Source organism: Lutjanus erythropterus, chromosome 18 (genome assembly GCF_056507025.1).
Source record: "Lutjanus erythropterus isolate fLutEry1 chromosome 18, fLutEry1.hap2, whole genome shotgun sequence".
Taxonomy (NCBI): Eukaryota; Metazoa; Chordata; class Actinopteri; order Lutjaniformes; family Lutjanidae; genus Lutjanus; species Lutjanus erythropterus.
Genome location: NC_139334.1, coordinates 20,768,137 through 20,793,417, shown reverse-complemented (window position 1 = coordinate 20,793,417; position 25,281 = coordinate 20,768,137). Strand labels below are relative to the sequence as shown.

The 25,281-nt window shown below is 38.9% G+C and overlaps 2 protein-coding genes across 3 annotated transcripts in view; one reads left to right on the top strand and one right to left on the bottom strand.

The window, feature by feature from the left end:
• slc25a21 (solute carrier family 25 member 21) overlaps positions 1-1,849 on the top strand; it is a 139,563-nt gene extending 137,714 nt beyond the window's left edge. Inside the window, exon 11 of the mRNA XM_084743074.1 lies at positions 471-1,849. Within this exon, the coding sequence (XP_084599200.1) occupies positions 471-532 (62 nt within the window). The 3' untranslated portion in view covers positions 533-1,849. The remainder of the gene's footprint in view (positions 1-470) is intronic.
• A 10,127-nt stretch (positions 1,850-11,976) lies between these two features.
• pax9 (paired box 9) lies at positions 11,977-23,794 on the bottom strand. Of its 2 annotated transcripts, XM_084742938.1 has the most exons (4): positions 23,625-23,794; positions 22,413-23,027; positions 19,927-20,069; positions 11,977-13,005 (listed from the first exon to the last, which is right to left on the bottom strand). In XM_084742938.1, exons 1-4 carry the CDS (start codon positions 23,626-23,628, stop codon positions 12,751-12,753), a joined length of 1,017 nt encoding a protein of 338 aa, XP_084599064.1. In that variant the 5' UTR covers positions 23,629-23,794; the 3' UTR covers positions 11,977-12,750. The 2 variants fall into 2 exon arrangements, with proteins under 2 accessions (XP_084599064.1, XP_084599065.1); XM_084742939.1 differs by lacking the exon at positions 19,927-20,069.
• Between the last annotated feature and the right edge of the window lie 1,487 nt (positions 23,795-25,281).

Here is a 25,281-nt window from a genome sequence, read left to right as displayed (position 1 = left end):
CAAAGTAGGTGTGTTTCTCCTTCCAAACAGATACATGGGCCTTTCTTCTGTGCACATCTCTCTACCTAAGCCTCACAAACTGTGAGCTAGTTGGTTTGTTTACACACAGCTGACCATAAACAGGAAAGAGGCTATGTGTCGTGAACTGCGATAAAAACCCCATCAGAGACTCTTATTCTGAATGTGCTTACATGTTCAAAGACTGCTCCTAAAACACAAACAACTTGAAAATGCTACATTGAAAATACGGCTTAATTAGGTTTACATGACCTGTATCAAATTAGGAATATTGTTACATTTGGAATAATAGTAGAAAATGAGTGTGCATATAAACTTAGTCAATGTCATTTCTATCCAGAATAGAGAATATTCCTCTGAACCAGCAGATCACATGGCACCAAAACTCAGTTCCTATTGGTCCATTGACATGGTTTGATTTACTGCTCTCTGTCTCTTCTGTTCGGTTGCAGGTGGAGCAGTGATGCTGCTGGTCTATGAATATGTATCTGGATGGCTGCAGAGGAACTGGTAACCAAAAACAAAACTCAAGGAAAGGAAACACATGAGAGTGCCTTATGGATTGTGCCTCAGTATCACAAGTTGACTCAAGTAACGTCAGACCAAATTAATTAGTTTTAGTTTGTTTGTTTTTTTACCTTGAATACACAGTACTGCTCTGCAAAATACCAAACCAGCATTGCAGTATATGTTACAGTGCAGCTTTCTGCAGGATGAGCAGCATCTCCATCTTAAGTTAGTTTCTCAGGAATTAAAAACAGCTGCAATATTTGAAAATTGAAAATACATTTCTAATAGAAAACAGGCTTTTACAGTGGATCAGAAGGCTTTAAAGGCTCCAAAAACCTATTTTCTCAATCAGCTTCTTACTATGAACAACAAGGTCCTACAAGAACACAGTATTTTCTGCCAAGTTTAGAACTGTTTTGGTTATTTCACATGAGAGATTTATGTGTTTTGTGCTTTCTTATGCGCTCCTCTCATTGGTTTAAAGTGGGCGGTGCTTGGTTGGGGAAAAAAGTGATGTCACGTACTTCTGTGCACCAATCAGATTTTAGTGAAATTTGAATCAAAATCTGATGATAGTTGTGGTTCTGTTCACTTGTGTCTATCAATTCTGAACAAATCACGTGCACTGTCCTGATGAAGCAAATTACACAAGTTTTTGAGTGTTAAACTCTTAAAGAAGAATAGCTAAGAATGTTTTTCACATGAAGTAGCTCATTTAGTCAAGATTATCGTGATATACTTGATGATAGAAAACACATTTTTAAAGGCTTTAAAGGGATCATTTAGATGTTTTAAAATGGGGTTTGTATGAGGTTCTTATCCACAGTCAGTGTATGTATTACCTACAGTAGCTGGCAGTCAGAGGTGACAAAAGTACACACATTCTTTACTCAAGTAGAAGTACAGATACTTGTGTAAAAAAAAGACACCGATTCAACTTCTTTTACTCAAGTAAAGGTGAAAAAGTACAGGCTCTGTAATGTACTCAAATTTTAAAAGTAAAAAGTAGTCCTCTGACGGACTTTTCTGCCGACTGTGTTTGTGCAAAGCTTTTGTCCATGACTGAGTCTCCTTTTCTGTGTTGTGATGTTACATCTTTTATGTCATTCTTTGTCTTGTTACATAATCTTTTGTCTTCTTACATCATTTTACATCTTTCTATCTTTTGTCTTGTTACATAATTTTTCATCCTGTTACATCTTTTTTTGTCTTGTTACATCTTTTACATTGTTTCTCGTCTTATTACATCTTTATTGTCTTGTCACATCATTTTTCATATTACGTCTGTCTGTGCGCAATTAAAAAAAGTTAATAATTCCCCTCTAATGCATCAAAAAATAACCAGCCTGTTTTGAATATGTAAAGGGTAGAAAGTACAGATATTTGTGTTAAAATGTAGGGAGTAAAAGTACTAAAGCAATTAAACTTAATCAGTGAAAACATTAAAAAAAATTGTGTGTGTGTATATACACACACATATGCACACAGTATATATGTATAACACAAACAAACTAGCCAATCAAGCCAGCAGTACACCAGCAACTCCTGTGTTCTGTGAGTTAAATTAAGGTAAAATTACTGATTTTTACCAGTGGAGTTTGGTTACTGTGCAGAGAGCGATGTTTGGCTCATAGAACAGTGGTTTCCCATCAAAAAGTGCTTTCTGTCAGCAAGGTAAAGCAGTGAAAACACTCTTAACTACAATTAAAATGACAGATTTTTTTTAGGTTGCTAAAATACATTTTGCTGCTAACTGTCTACAGAAGCAGTTATAGGAAGCTAAGCAACATGCTTAGCTTCCTATAACTGCTTCTCCAAACTGGAGGCGCGTGGACCGCCATCTACTGTAGGTGATACACTGAGTATGGATGAGTACTTCATACAACCCCACTACAAATAATCCAAACTATCCCTTTAATGTTCACCTTCAAATGAAATAAAAACCCAAAAATGGAGGTAAAGGTTTACATGACATTCACAGAAGGACTTAACACTAGACCCACTGCAGAGGACTGAAGTACAGACCATCATCATATAGCTGCACAGTATATGACAAAAGGAACACACGAGTTCAGATGAGTCTCACTTCCTTTGACCAGAGCTCTGCTGGACTCAAACACCTCTATCAAACATCGCTCGTATCTTAATATAAACTGCTCATGAAGGAGCAGCCTGTGAAGTCAGCTGCAGTCAGCACGCCCACAACAACAAAGCAGTGACACACACACGTCTATACACACACATACATACTGTTTGTATGTACATGTCTTCGTGAGCAACAATGTATACATGATTGCAAATATATACTGTGATCACACTCATAGTACTGAGCCTTACTTTATATCTAAAATTAAACCAAACAGTCACAATAGTGCCTAATAATTCTTATACAAATAATCATGTTTTTGATTGCAGAACTTCTTAAATCTTTTTGCATGACTGACATTTTTATGTACCTCATTTAAATTGGACTAGTATTAAATCTTTACTTTTCAAGCTTTTATTGGTAAGAAATTGTGTTAGTTTGAGTTAGAAAGTTATATAGTTATAGAAAGCTAAATGTTCAATGTTAAGAGTTGTCAAAAGTTATTCACATATATTGGTAACAAATAAAAAGGACGCAAAATGAAACGCCTCACTTGGTTCCTCACTGTGCTTGCATGCGTGGGTGCATGGTTGTGCTTGACTTAGCCTACTTTCCGGGGACACATTTCAGACTAAAGACCTGTTAACTGGGGACGGCTTGTCCACATGGGAGCAAAAGCCAGAGCTCAACAAAAAAGATTAGGTTTAGTAAAATTTCACGTCAGGCTACTAAATCTAGCAACTCACTTACCGAAGTGGGCACATGGTGAAACAGAAACACGTTGTTTTTTCTGGAGCTGATCATGGAAATAGCAAAGTCACCTCGCTTGCTTTTCATCTCTGTTGAGAGCCGCACATGCTCAGTACTGATCCAGCACCTGTGAGAGAATGGCGGCGGATAAAGACAAAGGTAATGAGTTGAAAGACAAGGAAGCATTTCAATCATCCAGGAAACGTGAATTTAGTTGGGTGGTGTTAGAGGATGTGGGCAAAAGTCCAACTAAGTATTGTGCAGTTTGCCACAACTGTGGCATCAACCTTGGCTGGAGCGCCATAACAAGAGCTGACAGAATCTAGCTTGTATGGCAGCTAAGAGGGCTGCTGACAGTTCCTCCTGCCGGGCCTCGCCGGTGTTATGTCGATTTATGCTACCTTGTCAGAAAATGCTACTGCAGTGCGAATTGGTAGCAAAGTCCTTATTTTCTTTTTTTAATCACAAACAGACTAAGTGTGCTATAAGCGTATTGGGATGGTATTTTGATTTTGATAGACTAATATCCTCAAATAACACCTCCACTACGGAATCACTTCTCACTCCACCTATACTATAAGAGTATGGGAAGAATGTTGAAATACTACTCTACTAACCGCTATCATCAGAACACCAGTGCTTGTACGAAACATGAACGCTGAGGCACGTCAGGTAAGCGCAAAACTGATTACCACAGCATATCATGTTTCAAAACATGCACAGCTGGTTACTACATACTTCAGTGCAATTGTTCCTCAACAGAAGAATGGGATTGACCTCAGTACACAGAACAACACCAACATGGCTTTTCAAATGCATTTTTTAACTGCTAATAAATAAAACAATTTGTACTGGAGCAAGTAAAAAATGGACTTTGGGCACGTCAGTTTCTGACCTACTTGACCAGGCAAGTGAAAAAAATTAACATTGCAACCTGAAAGCTGTGTCCCTAATCAGGCAAAGGCAGATTTTTTGGTTATTTTTTATTAGTTTGTTGCTTTTTGTGATTCTACCTGTGGGTAAGTAGGCTACATAGTTAAATAGTTTCTTTTTTGTCTGTTGGAATGATTGTGAGTCTGCTCTGGGTCTTTTATTTTGTAAATTCCGGTGTCTGACTTCCTGCCTGCTCAATCTGCTCTGTGCAGATTGACAGGGCATCCGTCAGAAATTTGTCTGACTCACCAGATGCACACTGCAGGTGTAAGCATGCCATTGGCTGGTTAGATGCGGATGCATTGCGGCATCTGCTATCAATGCTTTCAAAGTCCCTGGAAACAACAGCAGCCTCAGAGATAGTGACCTACTCGCTGAATCTGACAGATTAGCACGTGGGACGCTAATGGTGAGAACGTAAACATCCTAGCAGCTGTTACCTTTTCTTTTGGAGCGATTAAGCTAGTTCAATGCTAGAGCTCGCCTCCCGATGTGAAAATGTTCCATCAAAACAAGTTCCTCTTGACACTGTTTTGCAGCAGCGCTATCGCTGCGTCCTGGGCTTAGCTCCACCCACGACGTTTGTAGTTGGTCTACAGAAATGCAAACAAGGCAGGGCATTTTTTTCCCCTTTGGCCGAATGTGCATGTGCTGAACACTGCAGAGAGATCTAGCTTTGTAAGACTAATCACAAAAAGACTTGCCGCATATTCTCGGCAGAGCAGAGCGGCGAGCCGCCTCTGGGTCGCACTGCAGTGCATGTGGTGGAATCACAAGCATTGTGTAGAATGTCGACTATCAGCTGCAGTGGGCATTAGAAACATGTTAATGTTTTGCCTACAATAAACTACAAAACTTTTCAGCAGTGAGTGCCAGTATTTTGTGTGCTAGTGCACCACGCTATATTCATCAACATTTAGTTTTATGTGTGGCTAATTTTTATCTTAAGGTTAGGGTAAGTCTCCAGAAAATGAGTGTAATTCTGTGTGATGTCCCCCTGAGTGTGTCGAGTTAAGCACTTGTGTGTGTTGTGTTGTTATGTGTGTCTTGTAAGTTTGTGTCGTTGTGTGTTTGTCTTCTCTAGGAGCGTTTTCAGCTTGGCGTTGATATAAGAGTATCACCTTCCCTCAGTTTACCACTTCTTCACCCTCCTCCTCCTCCTTGCCCCCCCCCATCAGAGCACTTTGTTGTTTGAGAACCTGTCAGTAGAAGCTGTATCAGCCAACCGAGCGTCAGTCCTTTCTCTCTCAGCGGCGATGGGAGAGCAGCTTTAGTGCAAGCTAAAACAACAAGCTCAAGAAATGCAAATGTGGCTGAAGGAATGGAGGGGGTTACCGCACACATTCTCTCCCCCTGCCAGTCTATCTCTTACACAAATATGCACACATGCAAACACATACACACACCTGTTGCACAGCCTTAGGGGTAATGGCTGCTCTGTAAGATACTCATCTTAACCTCATCTGGTAGTAGCTTATCCTGAGCCACGTTGGCATTTGACAGTCATCATTAATGTGGGAGTTTCTTGATGCCAGAATGGAACGGCTCCTGGTTCTTTGCCCAGGGGCCTGTGGTGATAGACTAACAACTGCGGCTTGCAGACTGATGGAATTGTAAGCGCTTAACCTGTCCTTTCTGTAATGGAGAGCTGAATGCAAATGTTTGTTTCAGACTTGACAGCTTGTAACATGTGCGGCATGTGTTAGCCGGTAGCTAAGCAACAGAGCCACCCTTCACCTGAATTCCCCGCACACCGCACTCATCGTAAATCAGTAGCTGACTCCCTTTCTCCTCATTTTCTTTACACCCGGTCCATGTGTGTGCTCCTCATCCTCACCTGTAACATTTCAATTCCAACGGCTCCACTTTGACAAGCCTGCAATTTTGGACATGGCTTCACTTGTCTTTCCCAGTGCCGCAGCAGTTAATGATTAAAATAGATAAAAATGTCCAGGATTTACACTGCGGCTGAGTTGCACCAATGAGGATTAATTTTTAAACCTGATTAAATAATGGTTTAACTTAATTGATATGTTGATTTAAACTATCTTAAAATTAAGAAAGATTAAATCTAAACCTCATCTTACATTCTCCTTTATTAAATTTAATTTTGTTGCACCAAAACTTTAACCTCCAGTGTAACTAACTTTAAGATAGATTGAGAAAAATAGTCAAGTTCTTGGAAGAAAGTTAAGGGACAGACTGAACCCAGCTGAGTGTTACAGTATGTCTCTCCTTTCTTTGACTCTACATAATAATTCAGTCAACAGGAGAAATGGAGAAACAGTATAACATTAGGTAACTTTTTAGCTAACAAGTAAACAATGTTAAGTACTTTTTTACTTTTTAGTTCACCACCAAACCATGTACCATTTTTTAAAAACTTTTTAGCTGGCTAGCAAACAATGCATTGTTAAGGAATACAGAGCAGGTGAAAGTTTTCACCCCCTCTTTTTTATTTTACTCAGTCCTGACAGCACTTAAATTTATTTTTCATTGATTTCTGTTTGTTTATATGGGTAGGGAAGCATCTCCATGTTGATTAAACTAAAATTAATGTTTAATATCACTAAACTTGGATTTTCTCAGCTGAGATTAGTTCCAATTGTGCAGCAGTTTTAAATCTCGATTTACTCGCTTTAAAGCTACTTTTGCTAAACTCTGATTAGAACTAACCTTAGATTAAATTAATCTTTGTTGGTGGATCCCGGTGTAGATGTGGAGGAAAAAAGCTTTGATTGAATACGACCATACGTACCAAAGACGCTGAGCCAGGCATGTTGTGATTTTCCGAGCAGCACGGTTGATTTTTTTTTCCTCTTTCTTTAAGTTGTACTCACCTGTCTGCTCGATATTGCTGTTTTAAGGCATTAAGAAAACACTCTGGCTGTTGTCAGCTGCTTTTAAGAAATGTTCATTGAGCATGAGCACGCACAACGTTACTGTACTCACCCACTCTGCTCTGTGTTACCCTGCAAATGGCTGTCTTGTTTCTGATTGCATGTGGAGAAGTAAAGATAACCATATGACACTGAAGTCAGACTCAACATCATTAATTATAAACACGTGTCGGCCTCTATTTTTAAAACTACGCCTTTTGAGACCTTCGCCTCCATAAAAGCTGACCAACATTAAGCTACAAGAGCGGGGATTATTAGACTTTCGAGAAGCTATTCCTCCTCCTGTCTAGAAAACACACTGTTCCTATTTTTTAAATACTGGTGTCAATTAAGACGACCACATTTTAATTTTGTTGCATGAGTCAGAGGAGGCTAACAAGACTGTGCTCAGTTAGTTGAAAGGAAAAGTTGTTTGGCCTTGTTGTTTGTAGGCTGAGGTAAGAACACAGGGCATGTAACGACTTTTTCATGCCACTCAGAGGGTTCACCATCATTTACTATACGTGATGGATGGTGCAGGGCGAAGGGGGAGGCCATGAGGGCGAGCGTATCATCATCACGTCCCTGTGATGTGGTTCACGTACGGTCAAAGAAACACTACGATCCCTGAGCAACGGTCCGTGACCACTGGATGCGGGGAAGAGTGCTTTCCAAGTCAAATCAGGCCCTGCATGGGGAGGACTGTTGACACTGTCACATGGAGGGACTGTTTATGCTGTAACACAGGAGGAATGGAAACATGATGGGGCCGTAATCACCCTCTCAACCCTCAGCAGGTAATGCTATGTAAAGGAGCAGGTGAGCATTTTTATCAAGTTATTAATCTACAACTTCACGTCCATGCTGGAGCCCAGTTTGTTTAAATCTCTGGTTTCCACTGCAGGGCTAGACAGGGCTTGCCAGAGACACACTCATAATTTATTACACTACACTTCCCCCCCTCCTCCAAACTTTCAGAAAGTATTTTTGCATCATTTTGCAAACATGTCATTTGTCAGCCGGGATGTGGCGTTTTTTCTTTTGTAATGAACATGTTGAGTTGGCCCTGACAAGCCCTATTTGGCCCTTTTTGTGGCTGCTGGAGGTTCGCGTGTGGGTCACATGTCTGATGACCTTGGAGACCGCAGGCCAATGAGCCTATTTGTGGCTCTTCTGAATGCACATGGACTCCACCTCACCCCGGGAGTCTGGGAGTCCCCCCCCGGCACACACATCTCAGATTTTAATGCAACAGTGATGTTTTAATTTACTGTGTCTTACGCACGCTTACAGCCAACTGAAAAATTCTTCATGATTTATAACTAGAAATTGCAATATTATCACAATATCTGTAGAAAATCTGAAAAAGAAAATTGCTATCATTATAATTAATCTTTATCTTTGTTTATTGTGTGTTATGTCTCTTTTTTGGCAAATGATTTGCACAAAAACTGTATGTGTAAAAAGGTGGAGAGAGAGTCTGTAGTGTGCAGTTACACTAAATGTTTAGTGAAAAGGTGTGTGTGGAGGACGTTAGATGAGGAAGACAAAGGAAGAATGGGAAAAAAAAAACAGCTAATTTAAGAGCGTACAGTATGTTTAAGAGGCATTGGGTTGTTTACACAATATTATAATATGCATATTATTAACATGATACCAGTATTTCATTTTTTAAATATCACGATTACCGTAAATTCTGGTATATCCCTAGTTTAAAATTATTATAAATTATAATACATGACATTACACATCTACTATAAATTACAAAGGATAGTTCAGCTCTAAAATCATACAACTAACATCAGACACACAGATTAGAAAATTTGACACTATATTTTGGTGATACTATGTTTTATATTTTTATCACTTTACTTTCAACATGAAATATGTTTTAGATGCTAAATTTATTTGAGTAAATTGTGCAAAATAATCTCTACGACTACGTATAAGGGTGTCCCTATGTACTGGTACTGACAATATCCATGATATTTAAAAAGTAAATTATTGATATCATGTTAGTAATACATATTATATATTATCATATTTGTAATAATTTCTGTTTCTTCTGTTTCCATTATGTGTAATTGCACTTTTTGTTGGATTTTGCACAGTTGCTTTTTCTCCACTGACCTTCACTCGTATTTTGACTGTAATTCATTCACCAAAAGAGACAAAATGGACAATAAACAAAGTTAAGGATGAATCTGACTGAGATTAACGTGACATTTAAGAAGTGAAATATTATGTCAATATACATATGATAATACCATGTAAATAATCCAGATCCTTTTAAACAAACTGTTTGCTCTTAAGTCATTTCTGTTCGTGATGCCCCATCCCCCCCCCCCCCACACACACACACACACACACATTTTTCCTGTATGCATTGTGCAACACTTTTTGTGCACTTATGTACAGTTATGGTAACAGACTCTCTCTGCACCACACTACACTCCTATTTTGAGTGTATTTAATTTGCCAAAAAGAGACAAAACACACAGTAAACTAAGCTAAAAATTGATTTGATAAAATTTTCTTTTTTCAAATTATACATAAATATTGTAATATTATCATTATGAATTCTTTTGATCACAGTATCGTATCATGAAATCCTGATATCCTGAATGTCATACATTTTAATTTCTTTAACCAATGTATTCCTTTGTCAATAAGCTAATATTCAAACATAAATGTTTATGAATCTGGATATTAAGTGTAATGAGATTGTTATTTTAATGACCTAAAGATCTGAAAAGAATTGCTTCATGTGGTGACACAGTGTGTGTACTCAAAGCATTTCTGATGAGTTTTCCTGGTGAGCTGTGACGCCAACAAATACAGGCCTTGTATGAGCACGTACATGTTTGGAGGGGGGGGGGGGTTGTTGTGTTTGTTTGGTTTTTTTGTTTGTTTGTTTTGTTTTTCGTTTGTTTGTTGTTGTTTTTTATGGAAAGCAGTTTCCCACTCATGTAAAACAGGCCACAGGGACACAATACCTTGACTCTAGCAAAGCATTAAGAGAGAGGGAGGATGAATATTTTTAGCTGTGATGGTAAAGACTGGTGAGAGCTGCAACAATCAAAAGAAAATTAGTTGCCAAATATTTTGATAATCCACTCATTGCTTCAGTCATTTTTCAAGCAAAAATGTCATTTGTTGGCTCCAGCCTCTTAAATGGAAAGTTTTACTGCCTTTCTTGGTCATTTATGCCTCTTAAACATACTGTACACTCTCAAATTATTTCTGTTCTGTCTTTGTCTCACACACAACGACCCCCGACACACACACACACACACACACACACACACACACACACACACCTTTTCACTATGCATTACTGTGCATTAAGTAATTGCACTTTTTTCACTTTTGTACATTTACGCTTGTATTTTAAGTGTAATTTCGATTGATTCGCTGCTTTTCTTTGTCATTTATGACAGTATATGTAGAGTCTGAGTTTTGGACTAAATTCGTAGTTTGAAGACTTGTCTTGATCTCTGGGAAACTGATGAGCATTTTTCACTTTTGACATAAAATGTGTGCTTTAGATGCTAAATGTATTTGAGAAAATATTCTGTAGGACTACATATGGGGTGTCGACAATAACTCTGTTTTTTTAAGAATTAAATAATACACATATGATAATATAGTTTAAATAATTCAGTGCTGCTTAAATTTACTGTGTGCTCTTCAATTATTTCTGTTCTCACTTTGTCTCCCTCACCCAACACCCCCGCCTCCACACAAACACACACTCATTCACTTTGTGTTATTGCACTTTTTGCAGGCTTTTGTGCACACTTTCTCTCCACCCGCCTACCCTTGAATTTTGATTGTAATTTTGAGTGATTTGCTGCTTTTCTTTGTCATATACGATGGTAAAGGAAGAGTCCTTGGGTTGTGGACTGTTGGTTGGACAAAGGACACAATCTGAAGACATCATTTGGGCTCTGGGAAACTGTGATGAGCATTTTTCATGATTTTTTTTGACATATCACGTCACTTTCAACATAGAATATGTGCTTTAGATGCTAAATGTGTTTGACACAATAGTGTAAAATAATTTGTAGGGCTACATGTTCATTTCAAAAACGAAATACTGATGTCATGTTTATATTACACATATGATAATATCCAGTCTACTGTATGCTCTTAAATTATTTATATTCTGTTCTGTGTGACCCTCCCCCAAGCACCCCCCCCATACACACACACACACACACACACACACACACACACACACACACACACACACACACACACCCCTTTACATTCTGCATTAAGTGTAATTGCACTTTTTGTGTATTATTTAAAGTTAGAGATTTTATCTGTAACTCCCTACACTCATATTTTGAGTATAATTTTGAATGATTTGTTGCTTTTCCTTGTTATTTATTACAGTAAATAACAAGTGTTTGGGTTTTGGACTATTTGTTGGACCAAAGAAGAAAGCTGAAGACTTCACTTTGGGTTCTTGGAAATTGTGATGAGCATTTTTCACACTTTTTTTTTTGACATTTGATAGACTAAGCGATTTATATCGTGGAACTAATCAGCAAATTATCCCCCACAGTAAACCCCAGCTGTCCTGGTTGGGCTGTGTAATACCTGTGCAACTGTTGCATATTTATGTCGATTATTCTTCTTTCCTGTATATACAGCACACTACAATACACTTAATTATTCCTACTTTTATTCTTAATTTGCATATTATCCTTATTTGTATAAAATTCTTGTTTTTAACTTTCATCTTTCTGTATTATTTCTGTCAGGATTCCTCAAACAAGCAGCAAACTCCAATAACAGCCAAACAATTTAATAAGATACATTCAATTTCATTGTGCAACATGTGTCAATTGTTATTACTGCTCTGTAGACTCCAACAGAAGACCAAATGCCAATTTTGTCTGAACGTGCGTGGAGATTCCCATGCTGTCTGTGAGGCTAATTGCACTTCATTCAACGTACCTTAAATCTAATAAATAAACGTCTCTCTGGAGCTCTTGCATAGGCTACATTTTTTAGAGAGGTGGGGAAAACGATGCTCCACAAGAAGACATAAGTTGCTTTTATCAAAACATAAACAACAACAACACAAAAAAAGCATACAAACATATAAAAACAATAGCAATTAATAAGCACCCTGAAACACTAATGCAAAGTTTTCCCTCTTCTTTTGATTGCTTATTCGTGACGTTATACATTACCCCGTGTTTTTGCCCCAAAGACATTTTGCAGAAGTGTGCAGTAAAGAATCTGAGAGGGATTGTGTTGATGGATGGAGGAGCAGTCATACATCAGTCCTTCAGTACACCTGTCCTGCAAGTTCTTTAAGAGTTTGTAGTAAAAATTGACTGTTTACTCCTCATGTGTCTTTGGTCTGAGTGTGAGGAGCAGTGAGGAGGAGGAGGAGGAGGGGGAGGAGGAGGAGGAGGCACAAATACGGGTCCTGAGGGCCGAGTCCTTCATAGAAAAGGAGGAGATTGAAATGAAGCCACAGGGGACAGACTTGGTGTCTCCTGTCCTCGCCGTCTCCCCCTCCTCCCCTCCTCAATCAGTCTGCGGAGCTGACTTTCACAGCGCCGAGGCGGTGACTGGGTGGATGGCGTCACGGCTGGCTGTCATGCTCTTGAAGGCCAGAGGGGTGGCGATGTCACAGCTGTGGGGAGATAGAGCACTGCCACTGGCCGGCTGCCACGTGGGTCCGGTCACATAGGCCGAGGTGGTGGCGCTGTACCCCATGTAGGGAGACACTTGGGTGGGAGGGTGGTAGGGAGGGATGCTGGGTGCTGTGACATAGCTGTTCACTGTGGGCAATCCATTCGGCGTCTGGAGCAAAAAGAGAAGAAAAAGAGAAATATTAATAATCATAATAATAATAACTTTATTTTTACAGAAGCTTTCAACAGCGTTTCACAAACAGTTCAAAATAAAATCAGGCAGGAGAAAAACTACCTGACCTTACTACCATCATATGCGTACTTCTGCATACTTTTGATCGGCATGAACCTAAGGAATAGGAATCCATTGTATTTATTACCCTTCCAGAGTAAAATCAAGATGCAATAAAGGAAAAGTTTTTTTTATCAACACCTAGTATAAAATCTGAATTTCAAAGGCCAATTTTGCAACCTCATTTCTTTTCCTACTCTGTGACTACTACTGTAACTGCAAATCTGATTAAAAATACATTAAAATACAACATATTTTATGCAGTTTATGACGATATACTAAGGCGCTCACCGGGTTTTGGCTGTGTTTATATTGGCTGTTAATGAGAGTTTTACTTCGAAAGAAAATTTACTTATAAAAAGCCAAGTTGCAAATATCATGAACCTCCCCAAAACATCGAAATATTGATAAACACAAAGAATATTGATCAATTTTGAAGAGCTCCATGCTGTACAGGCAGATAAAAGGAGAATAAAAGGGGTGAATTGAGTTAATCGATCATGAATTTATTATTTAATTCATCACCACCTATTTTGATAATCAATTAATCAGTTTGGGCATTTTTAAAAAAAAAAAAAAAAAGTCAAAATTCTCTTCTGATTTCAGCTTCTTACATGTGAATATTTTCTGGTTTCTTTACTCCTCTGTGACAGTAACCTGATTATCTTTGGGTTGTGCACAAAACAAAACGTTTGAGGACGTCATTTCAGGCTTGATCACCATTTTCTGACATTTTATAGTCAAAACAACTAATCAGTTATTTGATGGAAATGATCATCAGATTAATCAACAATGGCATTAATTGTCAGCTGCAGCCCTAATAGATATATGTGTGTGTTCTCCCCCTGTATGCTGTTAATCTATTATTTATGTTTATGAGGTGAAGTTTGTATGATGATGTAATACAAAATCACCTTCAACAAATAAAAATAGCAAATAGAACAGCTAAAAGTAACGATAAAATAATGGATAAAAGTACACAAAATAAAAGAACAGATAAAATGAGTGACATAAAATAATTAAGATGTTAAAAATCAGTCTTGCGAGGCGACTTAAAAGAGGGCAGTGAATTTTCTAGTAGGCTTGACCGTGGCAGAGCCATCGGGGCCTTTTCAGAGGACCTCAGGCTACAAGCAGGTGAGTAATGGATTAAAAATGAAGCCAGGTAGCTTGGTGCCACAGCATGCAGGGCCTTGAAAGTCGAGACTAAAATTTAAAAAATGGACAGGCAGACATTAGCAGGTGAAGGTCTGTGTTAGACGTCTGAGAGGTAACTCAATTTAGAAAATCATATTGGAGTCAAGAGGAATCAACTAATGTTTTCTCCTCTCATTTTCACATTAATGCACGAGTTTTATTTATCAAAGACAATTAAACTTAGAAATTCTAGTACTTATTTTCAGAACTTATAAAAGTATCTTGCAGTCTTTTGACATGAAATGATGAGTTGAATGAACATACTGTACAAAGTCCAGTCAAATCAAATTAAAGCTCTAAAGAAACATGATCTGCATATTAGTAGACATCCCAGCATGCATTGTTTAAAAGTTAAAACTCTGCTGAGACCCTCCTTTGTTTGACAAAAACATATAAATACACTTTAAGATAAGTCATGGTTTTTCCTTTTCACAATAATGAAAACACTGCGAGCCATGATGAAGGTTGGTATTGAATTACACTTAAAGTTTAATAAATTCACTGGGAGCATTTTCACATCTTGTCTTTGTGCCAGTGCTGGAACAAAGTAGGTCCAACACGAGCAGCTGTAAGTTCTTGTGTGAAATGAAGAAGTGACTCTTAAAAGTGAGAAAATGTAAAAGGAAATCAAACGTCTTTGTAATGTCCGTCAGTGTGACTGAACAGATGTCAGTTCAACTTTTTATTTTAAGCTTATTGATCATGTTTTCTCAAGTACAACTGAATTAATACGTTCATGTTTTGAATCATTACAAAATTAATTCCACTTGTCTTTTCAAATTAAGACAACTTAAAGTTTTTAAAGCATCCAGAACAATAACTTTTTTTTTAAAGTCAAAACAAATATTTTTCTTTTACAGTGAGGTGAAAGTCTGGATTCAGCTTAATATTTTATATTTATGGAATGTTTTCTCGTGTACAACTGAATCAATATCAAGCCTATTTGACTAGAAAAGTTTTACTTTGAATTATCACAAAATTATCTCAGCTTCTCTTTTCAAATTCAGTCAACTTAATATTTTAAAGTAGTCGCAACACTAACTTTTTTAAGTTCAAACAAATTAGTGAGGTGAACGTCTGGGTTCAACATAATATCTTAGGCTTATTGAACATGTTTTCTCATGTACAACTGAATTAATATTAAGTTTATTTAGCTAGAAATGTTTGTTTTGAATCCTTGCAAAATTGCCTCAACTTGTCTTTTCAAATTCAGTTGACTTAAAATTTTAAGGTAGCCCAGGAGCAAACTGTTTTGAGTTAAAACAAATAGTTTTCTTTCACAGGTTTAAGTTAGACGTCTGTCAAGGCCACTGCTTGATGTAGAAAATGTGGTTAGTGGTTTTAGTTTTGGAAAGAAAAGGAAAGAAGTACTCTTAAATCTAGCCTCTTGAAAGAGGATTGAGAAGCAAGATCTCAATTTTAAGCTACATTATTTAGTGACGTGACCTCGGCCCAGGTAGACTCACACGAGCAGCTGAGTTATAATGGGAAAAAGCTGAGGCTGGCTGTAGGAATAGAAGGAAAGTGAAAGGAAAAGTGATGCTGGTTGAATTATAAACAGCAGAAACTTAAATTCTGACTTCACAGCCACCACATAAAAAACCCATTTTCCCAATTTTGCTGAAAGTATGAATGATCAATTATGCGCTCTCATGCCCCTGGAACATATTAAACATGTATTAAAACCATACATGCATGATTGCCCGTCTATGTCTACGGGTCTTGTTTTCTACCCCAAAAAAGTGGACGTCTACTCCGGCGGCATTGATGCACCACGTCAGACGATGGGAGACGGGGTGGTTGGGGGGCGCCACAAAACAGATGTCATGAGAGATTGAGAGTGAAAGGGCAGGAAGAGGGGAAATATGATAGAGAATGAGGCGAGCACAGGGTTCGAAGCATGAATGGGCTTTGCTTTTCTGGCACGGCGACAGGACTTAACTTGAGGAATTCACCAAAGCATTTCAACAGGGAGGCCGAATTTTCTGTTCCTGGGTGGTCTGAGACTACTGAGAATTATTTCTAAAATTGGGATCTGTGACTTCTTTTCATTGACGGGCAGAGCACTGACTGCTTCTTTAAAATACACGTGAAAAATTATACTCCAAACTGACATTTGTGGTGGTTATAAAACATAACTGCACAGAGAAAACTGGTGTTGTGTATGTGCGCACACGCTTGTGGGTGTCTGTGGGTCTGCGTTGGGTGACTGTGGGTGTCTGTCGGTGTTTGTGGGTGTCTGTGTGTCTTCACTTGGCACAACGGTACTGAAGCCTATTTCACAAATGGCCTCACAGGCTTTGAGCTGTATTTAAAATGTTTTTTGCTAAATCAACTGGTCTCTTTCTCCACAGATTATCACATCCTCTGCTACAGTAAATATACACGCATACAGTGCATATATGATATGGATTATTGTGTATACACACTCACATAAAAATATACAAAATAAAAGGAAACTCACCACAGTATGCAATGCAATCCACTGCAAGAACACCACTAACTACAGCCTAATAAGTGACCACAGACATGTCTGACCCAAAGTCAGAAAATTTTAAAGGTACAATACGCAGGATTTGTCAGTTGCTGTTTGTAAACACACCAGAAAGGTAGTCTCATTCTCAAATAGCGACAGTGGCTAAGGATCCCAAACACAGCAAAATAATGATAGAAAAAAATAAAATATAGGCACTAGTAAATGACTGAATCTGTATTTTGTTTTTTTGTTTTGTTTTGTTTTTGTTTTGTTTTTTTTAGGAAAATCCTGCATGGTGTGCCTTTAGAGGATTTACAAAGGAAGTATTTATGGCAGTGTTCTTGTATCAGATTGCAACATTTGTTTGGGTGTATCTGTTATTTTGTCCACCCCTCTTTCACCACCCATTATCTAAGAATACAATACACAACTATGCTACATACAGTATACAAATATCTTAGAATTAAGAGGTGTGTTTTATTTAATACTCATATCTAAAAAAAAAAATTAAAAAACTAACAAAATACAAAACTTGCCTTTTAAAATGCCTAAATTGTGCTGACATGTTTATAATATGAATCAGTTTATGTTTAGTTCAAAACTACATCTGTACATGTAGCCTGTGCATGTTATTTTCTGGCATTAACTAATAGAAAAGTTGTCCACAGACATATTCTAAATATATATATTTTTTAATTAAATAGGTTATAAGTTTCATTTTCTCGTCTTTTGTTAATCAAAATATTTTAGAAATAATTGCATGCCTTGGTGTTTTGATGCCTTTTAAAATTAGTATCAAGTACAAGTAAAACCAGAATTGAATAATGAATAATAAAAACATTGACGCCATTCATCCAAATAATTACAACTCAAACAGTTTAACTTCGTCACGCTCTGATCCCTTTGTTTACAGTTCAAATAAATCATTAAAACGTTCAACGTTAATCTCGCGCGGCTAGAAAAAAAAACTTATATATTATAGTTATTTATTTCATGTTAAAAAGATCAGTTTATATTTAAGGTTTTCAGCTGTTTCCGAAACATGAACAGAATCATGTCCGAGCCGCCGCTCGAACTGAGCTCATAACTTAACCTTAAATCTATTTTAATGACGCTCTTCTTCATCTTCCTCTTCCTCCTCCTCCTCTTCTTCTTCTTCCAGAGAAAACCCTGAGTATCCCATGGGTGCATCTGCCCTCCACACAGCGCCTATAGGCCTCATGTTAGCCTAAAAACCGCAGCTTCTACCCTTATACACGCAAACGACTCACATTTGACAAAAAATCTTTAGAAGTTTGCGGAGTCCCATTTGAATTATAGTCCATTTTAAGAAAAATATTAAAACAAGGGCCTTTAGCTGCAGGAAAACTAAGAAAAACATAACTCGAAGAAGGTGAGATGTAGTTTGGAAACTTTCGGCTACCGTTTCCTCGCGCTCTTTGCATGACATCTCTGTGTTTTACAGTGTCTCACAAACACAAACACAGATCTATTTAACATCCCAGATCTCAGCAGGCCCTGTGTAAAGTCTGAGCGACAAAGGCACGATTAATCCTCCGGTCTTTTGGTGGAACAGTTACTCGCTTCACCATTCTTTGTTTTTCATGCAATAAACTGTGTAATTTATAGAGTTGTTATTTTGTGCCTGTAATGGCTCACTTCTGTTTTTGTTGTATAGTCGCTTGGCTAACCGCTCACACAGTTAGTGTGTCCACTTTGTGCTGTTAACTTCTGAGCGCTGCTAATCTCACTGCACCGGCCCTGTTCTCTGCGTATAATGAGCATGAAAACTCCCCCGTGATAAAGTGGCAAAATAAATTATGCGGCATGAAATTGTTTTTTCTTTTTGGTCTGTAACGAGAATCGCACGCCCTTTCAAAATAAGAGAAAACCAGCACGCATGCGCGTGCACATGGTGTCATCATAGGCCTTCATTTGTGACCTGACAAGGGTTTTTAAATTTGGGTGACTTTTGAGGGGGTTGTAGGGGGTCCCTGACAAAAGGAGGAATAAAATATTTAAATTTTATCACGAAGTTGGCGCAATAATGGAAGAAATAAGGCTGGTCTTTTTGATTGATTTTAATAGGTAGTGATCCCATTGGATCATTCATTCAAGACTTTATTCTCTTCAAATCTAAAAAATTATTTTTAATAAATGAAATAATTACTCATAGATGATTCCTGCATCTATTTTAGAAGTCCCTGCTCAAGAAAAACAAAATAAATGCCAACAAACATACGTTTACATAAACTTATTAAAAGTCTTGAAAAGCATAAAATAACCTGATTTATTGCTATCATAAATTAATTTATACGCATTTTACGCAAGTTCCCATCCTTTAAAATTAGGAAAACTTTATTATATGTAATGAATGTGACAAAGTGTGACATGCGTGAAATTCGGCGTCGACGACTATATTAATCTGGATTAATACACCGCTTTCTTTATCGTCTTCAACAACTCAATACACAGTCATTAATATGCCGAAAGTTCAGGCCTGCACGACAATAGTTTTAAACAAAATATTAGCCTGTCAGCTGCTGTATTTTTTCGCAATAAACCTGAACAACACAAAAGTTAATGTTTTCTCTATGCAGTTCAATGTCTTAGCTGGACTGTATCACTAAACTAACCCATTAAAATACTCCTGTAGGCCTATGCTGGAATAATTTACCAGGAAACCGAAAAAACTCTCTTTTTTTATGGGTCCAACCACTTTCTGAGTGTTAAGCACGCTGCAATTAATTTCAAAAACCTGACACACCAAGCTGGAAAACGAGAGTCAAGAGAATTACTGTGCTGTCCAAAACTCTTTGACCCACTAATTATGAAATAATTTACACTAAGATGATTCATAAAAGCACTGACCATGTACCAGGGCCTGCAGGAAGAGCACCTTGTTAAGCCAAAATAATAATAAAAAAAAGATATTATCAAAAAAATGCACCATTATCAGCTATAGCCAACAGAAGGAGCGCAGTAATGCTGTGAAAGGGAAATTTCCAAGCCACATAATTATTAAAATATTTTTTAAAAATAGTCAAGACTTTAGCCTGTTTGCCAGAAGTTTCTCTTTTCACTAATGTTGCATTAAAATGAGAGGTGTCCATATTTTTATTTACCTGTGTGTATTTTGCTTCAGGTTCTAAATGCGGTTTATCCACGCCATTGACTAGTGGAGAGCTTGCTGATGGTGGGAAATTAGTCCTGTTTATAGCGCTCCATTCTTCTAGTTTGGCGCTGGGAAAGGATGGACTGTCACTAACTGGGGGGGTAAAAAAAAAAGAGACAGAGAAGAGAAGAGAGGAAAGTCAGAGAGGAGACTTTTAAGATTATTATGGGAAAAAAGAAAAAGACCCGCATATATAGGCCGCTGGCTGCTTCTGTTCATGCATCCATCAGGCGCAGGTTAGCAAGCTGCATCAGACAATAAATATATCCTGTGACAATTTGCACTAAAGCACGATTATTTGTCTGTTTACGCACAAAAAATAATTTCTGTGTGCGTTACGTTTCTATAAAACGTTTCTATTCTTGATCAGTAAAACAAAATTATTAATTTTAGTATCTAAAACAAAATCCTCAGACTATTTTTCTAATTCTTTTGCAACTGAAACGTCTTAAAATATAAGTTTGTGATGTTTTCTCTTGTTTCTGTCATTTTAATTAATAAAGGTCATGCAGGCCTCGACTTTCTCTGGTCAGGATTTTTGACCAAAAACATTGAACCTTGAGAAAAAAAAAAGAGTGAAAATACCTGTCATAATTAAGTAGATTTGTTTAAAGTGAGTGAAGCTAAATGTTTTGGTTCCCCCTGCAGATCAGATTTGAGGCCCCAGTTGAAGATGTGCAGCGGTGAGACGACTCTCTGGTGGGTCGAGGACGTTTTCAGCCCACCAAAACGTCCTCCTCTCTCTCGGGGACAAATTAGATTTACTTTCACCGTCGCCCTCCTTTTGTGAGTGATGGATATTATATTACCTGAAGGCCTCCTCAGTTCCCAGCGTTTACACTGAGAAAAGGAAGCCCACCGAAGTTTACACCACGACAAAGATCTTTTCTGTGTGTGTGTGTGCGCGTTTTGTACGTGTTGAAATAGCGTTTTTGATGTTGTGTCGGTCTGCCTGAATTCAAATACAGCAACTGACTCCATGCAGCCTGTGTGTCTTAGTGAGTGTGTGTCCCCGCGTGCGCGTTGACTTAAATATCACACCAGGTAAAATCACTAACAGTTTATGATAATAGCCAGATTGCATAGGACAACAAATAAACGATGTGCTATTTTGCACTAAAGCACAATTGTTGGTCATTTTACGCAAAAACAGTGTGTCTAACCTTCCACAAACATCACGTGAAATCACGACTAACTCATGACAATAGCCGAGTTCAATAAGATAACAAATAAATTACAGGTTATTTTACACTAAAGTATGATTACTTTTCATTTTATGCACAAAGAATGTACCTAACATGCCACAAACATCGACTACAGTCACAAACAGTTTGTGATAATCGCCAGGCTCCATAAGACAACAAATAAATATTGTGATATTTTGCACTGAAGCGCGATTATTTGTCATTTGACGCACACATAGCGCACCTAACCTGCCAAAAACATAAAGTAAAATCTCTCATAATTTATGATAATTAGCCTGCATTTATTATCATTATTTTTTGCCATTTCACATAAACTCCAAATCATTTTTTAAAAAATAAATAAATCGGAGATCACGTTGGTGCAAATGAGCTCCCACCTCACCAAATGTACTGTAAAACTTAGCATTCAGAAACATCTGCTAATAATCTACAAATGCATAAATTGTTTATAAAGGCAGCCTCTCAAAACAAAATCCTCCCCTTGTGGATATCTGCGCTACATTTGTCTTGTTTAGATTTTGCCCGAGTTTAGGTTTTCGAGGAGCCGGGGTGTGTTTGGTAGCCATGAATCCTGACAGGACTGCTCGCTATGGGACTGACAGCACTACTTCCCCTCCTGCCACTGGAAAACAAGCCCTCAGAAAATCCCTTTCACAACACCGAGCCGACCATTAAACACTGATTTATGCCGGATCCTGTTTCACTGTTTCCAAAACAGTTGTGGTCTCGTTGAGTCGGGGCCAAAAGCGTATCAGGGCCTACCTGCATGATGTGACACATATACGACAAACACAACACACATGCAGCAGCAGATCTAAATGTGAGTCTAAAACCTGCACAAAATGTCTGGCGAACATTCAGAGCACCTCATTGTGATGCACTTCATCTCACCGCCGTCTCCCTCCGCTGTCCCTCTAATATTCCACATCCGCCTCCTAATTATTACTGCGAGCCGGACCATCTGTTTCTGAACTAACCTGCAACCTTCAAATCAATATCAGCAGCAGGCAGGTCAAGCTGCATTTAAGCTCTCCCTCTTTCTGTTTCTCCCTCCGTAGAGGCCTGTGAGTTTTCCAATTTCTGAGGCCTATAAAAAACAATTACTCAGAGGGGAAAATAAATCCACTTTCTCTGTCAAACACGCACACATTCGCACTCAAACCCTCTTCAAAAGTTGTTTAAATGTCGTGCAATAAACAAATGCAACCGCCCTCCATGCAGCCATGCTTACTTTGTTGCTCTGTAATCGACCGAATCCCCAGAATATCTGTGACAGAGTGCGAGGAGGGCCATATCCTGTGCATGGCCATGTGTCCGGGGAGTGTGGGCATGCCAGGGGGAGTGGGCACTTTGGATGTCGGGTATGAGTATAAGTGGTTGTAGGGTATTGTTGGTTGTGGTGGTGGGTGAGGCGCCTGCTTTCCCGACTCGTACTGGCTCTGCTGGGACAGATTCCCGATCTTGTTGCGCAGGATCCTACTGATGGAGCTGACAGAGGGCAGGTTGAACTTGTCGCACACCCCGTCGGCGAGTAGCCTGTCCCGGATCTCCCACGCAAAAATCCCCGGGTCTCGCTGCTTGTATGTCCGTATGTGCTTGACCACGGTGGGTGTGGTGACCCGCGGCTTGCTGCCTCCGATGGCCCCCGGGAGGATGGAGCCGGTCTCGTTGTAGCGCGCCAGGATCTTGCTGACGCAGCCGTGCGAGACGCGCAGCTGCCGGCTGATGTCACAGGGTCGAATCCCGAGCTGGGCCAGCTCCACGATCCGGAGCCGGATGGCGTTGGGGAGCGGCCTGCCGTTCACGAAAACACCGCCGAGCTGGTTCACCTCACCGAAGGCTGGCTCTGATGCCAAAAACAAACACACAGGAGGAAGAGTGAGAGAAAGACAGCGAACCGAGGCCCGTCAGACTGATTTAACCCGTGTTAAACCACGTTTATCTAAGGCCTAATGTCTCTTCATAAACACATTAATGCATAAAATCAAATATGGCAAATATATTAAGTGCTAAACTGTGTTTTTAATCAAGGTTTTCCAAATTTTTGACATTTATGCGAGCATTGTGTAACGAAAACTCTTCAAAACTCATCTTTACGCAGAGACACATCTTTTAAAGCGTCTTTGAGTGTGTTCTTAGAGTATTTATGCAAAAAAGTTCACTCTAAAATACCAGTGTATCACTTTCAGTTGTGTTTAATGTTGGGATGAACAGTACCAACTAATAGCTGACTGATAGCTGTCGTGCACGCAGGCTAAACTTCACACGCTCAACGCCAAAACTCATGCGTAACTGACACATGTAATAACTCAATCTGCTGCTTTCTAACCCGCCAAAACATCAACACACATACAATAATCTCGCTATATTTGTTCCCACCTTGCTGTCGGACCGTTCGCTGCATCCCTGACAAGAGAAAAAAGCGATCCAACACTGAACTCACCCATCGTGTTAAAGCCGCAAATGAAGAATACGGTGTCCGCTTCGTGCCTCCTGCGTGGTTCCTGCTCCGCGTCCAGCGTGTCCACCGGCGCTGTCCCAAAACCGCGTCCAAGAAAATCTATCTTCTTGTGCGATAAAGGAACAAGAGGGACAGAAATTCTCGATCTGTTTCCTGACTGCGCTGGAGACAGGCTTTACATTTCAATCTGTTGAAATCAGGAGGCTGGACTTCCAACGCTTCTCCCGCGCCGATTGGCTCCGAACTCCAATAGAGCTGCGAGATTACTCAGAGCTGCGCTGCTATTGGTGCAAAAGTTTGACATGACAAGTCCGCAGAGATCACCCCCTCCTCCTCCTCCGTTGTCGTCCTCCTCGTCCTCTTCTGTCCCATCTGAAAGCAAAGCTGGGGATGTACCACCATGATTGCGTTTATTATTGAGACAGATAGGGTGAGTAAAATGCAATATCAAGATTTTGGATCAGATCTCCTCCCATGTCCAGCCGCTAAATAAAAAATATGCGTAAAAAGTTCCAGTCAAGAGGAACAATCACCTGAAAAATTATATTTATTTTCATGAAAACACACAAATTCATGTAATTAAACCTCCCCTTGCAACGTTTCATTCATTCAATCTTTTAATTTTGTTTTTACAACCAAGATTAAACCTTTCAACCCACAAAAAAGTTCAAGTTCTCTTAAGAAAACAAAAAGGTGGAAAACCTGAGATTTGGTGGCTTTACGCTCCACCACACCAGCCTTCATCTCCACCTTTTAAATGGCATCATTAAGGAAATGGGAGGAAATGAATGATTGGTTTTGAGTAATGTAATTGGCCGCGTGATGTTTGTAAATTGTATCTCAGCGAGCTTGAGGATTATCACAGTTTCTCTCCATGAGTTTTACTCTCCTTTACGCACCAAGTGTTGCAAAAGAAACACGCCAAAAACAAACCTTTCACGGGGATGATATTCTGCTGAAAATGAGACGAACATGTTTAACCTTTTGGGAAAAGTCCGAGTATGTAAATAAACCTCCTAGATTTATCTCTTGTGCCAATTTTAAATTAAATTTAGTGTGATTTATTTAGATGTGCGCGTGTGTGTATAACATTACACTTTAAGGTGTTGTTTTACCTCAGTAATATCCACGTTTCCATTTCAAACTGTAAGTCCATTTGATTTGCATTAAAAGGCCAAATGTTACCCGTTTTTGCCAATTACGCGCGGTCAGCTTTGACGCACTCAGAGCGCTTGTATGATAAAGAAATCACCTTTAAAGTCTTAACCTTTAACATAATTACCTTTCAGACTCAAAGCTTGCAGAGCATTATCTTATAAAGGGGTTATTTCTAACTTTACTACCCCTGCATACAGAAAGAACGTCCCACTTGCAGGCAATAAGAAAGATTTGTTGCTTCCCGACACGAGAAACAAACACACGCCATAACTTTGCGCCTTCACTCTCTCCTCATTTTTGACACATGCTTTGGGTTTTCTCTCGTGTCATATTTTACAAAAAGGGCCGCGGCGCGTGACTGACCTTCATCACTGCACAACCTGAAGGGATCAGCGTGCATGTAAACATCAAACACGGTCGCGCAATTAGGAATATTGTTGAAAAGCTCTGGTGACATTTAACACCGAGGGGCCAAAATGTA

Excerpts from the sequence above, each read along its gene's own strand:
- pax9 (XM_084742938.1), bottom strand. Across the intron at positions 20,070-22,412 it reads GTCGATTACAGAGCAACAAA|TTAGTGACAGTCCATCCTTT; the intron begins GTAAGCATGGCT and ends TTACCCCCCCAG. Across the intron at positions 13,006-19,926 it reads CTGAAGCAAAATACACACAG|ACGCCGAATGGATTGCCCAC; the intron begins GTAAATAAAAAT and ends TTTTTGCTCCAG.